The sequence below is a fragment of the Vombatus ursinus genome, unplaced genomic scaffold, assembly GCF_900497805.2.
Source record: "Vombatus ursinus unplaced genomic scaffold, bare-nosed wombat genome assembly UNPS02014813.1, whole genome shotgun sequence".
NCBI classification, from domain to species: Eukaryota; Metazoa; Chordata; class Mammalia; order Diprotodontia; family Vombatidae; genus Vombatus; species Vombatus ursinus.
The window spans coordinates 16,042,579-16,045,783 of NW_020954591.1; the positions used below are offsets into that span (position 1 = coordinate 16,042,579).

At 49.6% G+C, this 3,205-nt stretch overlaps 1 protein-coding gene across 2 annotated transcripts; it reads left to right on the plus strand.

The window, feature by feature from the left end:
* The first annotated feature begins 543 nt into the window (after positions 1–543).
* On the plus strand, positions 544–2,532 carry AMER2 (APC membrane recruitment protein 2). 2 transcript variants are annotated; one of them, XM_027877612.1, is made up of 2 exons: positions 544–1,261; positions 1,640–2,532. In XM_027877612.1, the coding sequence occupies exons 1-2, from the start codon at positions 598–600 to the stop codon at positions 2,530–2,532; spliced, it is 1,557 nt and encodes a 518-aa protein (XP_027733413.1). In that variant the 5' UTR covers positions 544–597. The 2 variants fall into 2 exon arrangements, with proteins under 2 accessions (XP_027733413.1, XP_027733412.1); XM_027877611.1 differs by having other exon boundaries at positions 544–2,532.
* The last annotated feature ends 673 nt before the right edge of the window (positions 2,533–3,205 follow it).

A 3,205-nucleotide genomic window follows, 5' to 3' on the forward strand; every position in this document is an offset into this window, starting at 1 on the left:
TTGGGGAAGGAATGAGCCCCAACCAAGTCAAGGCCAGATGGTAACACAGTTGTGGGTTTTGTGATGAGCTGAAGTTTTCCATCCGTTGGGGTGGGGTGGGGTGGTTTGCTGGTGGCCCCACACTGGGCTCAGGGAAGTACCAAGTCTAGAGGAGGGATGTACAAGGAGACTGGAATTTTTTGGAAAGAGTTGAGGGAATGCAATTGTTGGCCAGTCCTATAATCAGCTTTAGTCTTGGTTGTCTACATGAGATAAGAGGCAGAATATGCATTTCAAACCCATAAGCCAGGACCAAAGTGGGTTAGGTTATTACATAAGCCCTTCTGGGGAGGGGGGGAGGTCTTTTATTTTTGTGGCTTTTGCAGCAGCAGCAACAGTGGCTCAGGTTGATTTAGAATATGGATGACAGTGGCCTGGCTCCAGCCCATGACTGACGAAAGCTGCTTATCCCTCTTGGTTACCATGGAGATGAGCAGTAGCAGCAGCAGCAGCAGCAGCAGGAGCATAGAGGCTGTCAGGGAGAGAATCAGCAATCAGGCATCTGTGGGGGTCTGCAGGAGGAAGGAGGAGGCAGAATCGGGGACACACACAGCAGACATGGACTTGCATTGTGACTGTGCCGCCGAAACTCCTGCAGCAGAGCAGCCCTCTGGGAAGATTAATAAAACTGCTTTCAAATTATTTAAGAAGAGGAAATCGGGTAGCGCCATGCCCAGTATATTTGGGGTAAAAAACAAAGGGGATGGGAAAAGCTCGAGTAAAACGGGGATGGTGAGAAGCAAGACTCATGATGGATTAGCCGAGGTGTTGATGCTGGAAAGCAGCAAGAAGGAGGAACCGAGCAGCGGCGGGGGCAGTGCTGGTGATGGCAGCGGGGACCAGCTGAACGCGGATACCCACCCCAGAGCTGCAGTGACCAGTGTGAGTTCTTTAGCCAACAGCTCCGTGGCCAAGTCGCACAGTTTTTTCTCGCTGTTAAGAAAGAACGGGAGATCGGAGAATGGCAAAGGAGAACATGCAGATCAAAACAAGGCTGGCAGCAAACAAAAGAAAGGGCTGAAAGGGATCTTTAGCAGTATGCGCTGGCATAAGAAGGATAAACACGGAAAGGAAGAGGAAAAGGAGGAACCCTCAGAAATCCAGTCCAGCCTCATTCTGCCTGGCTCGCTAACAGCCAGCTTGGAGTGTATCAAGGAGGAAATTCCCAAACCTTTGTGTGAACCTGAAAAGCCCACCAAGGAAATTAGAAAAGAGCCATCCTGTGAGTTCCGGGGGGGAGAAGAGGTGAACGCATCAGTGGACAAGCCTGACGTGAGGAATTCTGGGGAGTCACTTAGCCCGGTGTTGCATAACAACAAAAATACACGGGGAGAGGATGCCTCTGGGTATCGGCATGAGGAGAGGCACGGAGAGTCGCGGGAACCGGGGACTGGGGAGAGCCGGACAGCCCAGGATGCAGCTAGAACAGGTGACGTTCCAATAAAGACTATCCCCCTTGTTGAACCTGGGTGTAACAGTGGCCCTGACACTGCTGCCCCTGACCCTTCCTCTATTGATCCACCCTCAGAGCCATCGATTGATCGTATTTGTTTGATGTTTGCTGACGTCACTTCACTGAAAAGCTTTGACTCTCTTACAGGCTGTGGAGATATTATTGCGGACCAGGAGGATGAGGCAGGTGCCAGCTGCGACAAGAATGCCTCTGGGACAGGCAAGCCAGCTCCCTCCAAAAAGAACCCCAACATGGTGGCCTACCAAGGAGGAGGGGAGGAGATGGCCAGCCCGGACGAAGTGGACGACACCTACCTCCAGGAATTTTGGGACATGCTCTCTCAGACAGAGGATCAAGAAGCACAAGAGCCCCCAGGTGTCACAGCCAAGGTAGTAGCAGGAGCAGTAGCAGCAGCCGCCGCCAAGGAAACCAAGGTAGCCCCTGAATCCTCCAAAGATGGCAGGGGTAAGGAAGGAGCTAGGGATGGCTCCTTGGTCAAAAGGAGTAGGATCCACCGCATTCCCATTGAGCTGCATCAGAAGGAGGATTCCAAGCACCGGGAAAAGGAGCAGCAGGAAGGTGTCCCCAACAGCGATGAGGGTTACTGGGATTCTACTACTCCTGGACCCGAGGAAGACAGCACAAGCAGTATCCGGAAGGAAGGGATCCCCAGGGACAGCTACAGTGGGGATGCTCTGTATGATCTCTACACAGATCCAGATGAAAATCCAGTAGGTCTACCCTCTGATGAAGAAGTGACCTGCTTGTCCCGCTCGAAGCCTGTGTCTCCAGTAACCATAACCTGTCCCCTGAAAACACCCAGCAGTTTGATCAAGGACTCCAAGATCCCCATCAGCATCAAACACCTAGCATCCCTTCCTGCCAGCCATCCTGTGGTGCACCATCACCCCACCAAGAGTGAGATCCCCAGAACAAAAATCCCGGTTTCCAAAGTGCTGGTCCGGAGGGTCAGCAACAGGGGGTTAGCTGGGACCACGATCAGAGCAGCAGCCTGCCACGAAGGTGCCAAAAAGTTGTAAGGCCTTGAAAGCCAAGAGAGACCACATCATAGGAATGGCAATTTCATTGGAAACCATTAAGGAAAGTTTTGCTTCATTTAAGGAAAGTCTTCTAGGACAGCCCCTTCTAAGTAGCCTGGGCTGGAATTATTTATGTTTTTTGGAAAAGGGGTACAGCTTATGTGAGAGGGGGGTGCTACCGTTCAGTTTCCCCTCTCAAGATATTACTGAAGATTCTTTTCAAGCACTTTTTTTTCTTTCTTTTTTATCTTTGTATCATGCTTTGGGAAGCACTAAACACTTGGATGGAGATTATGTTTTCTTGCCTTTGCAGAACAGAACATTAGCAAACTTTAACAAAGCATCTAGCTGTGATGCTAAGTTGTGCCAAGAGTTGTCCAGAATGTCCAGGGTACAGCTCAAAGTGAAAAAGAGGGGCTCTCTCCAGTATACTTTTCTCTCTTTTTTCCCCCTGGGTAGGGGAAATTATTCTCTGCTGTTACTACTGTATGGGGGAAAACCACAAAGCCGAATGAGCCAGGTACTTACCCAATGAAAAGAGAGAACCAATGATCGGCCACAGACATAACTTGTTTTTTGGTTGCTAGCTATGAAAAGAGATGGTTTTCTAATACCAGGAGGAAGAGGATATATATATATATATATATATATATATATATATATATATATATAT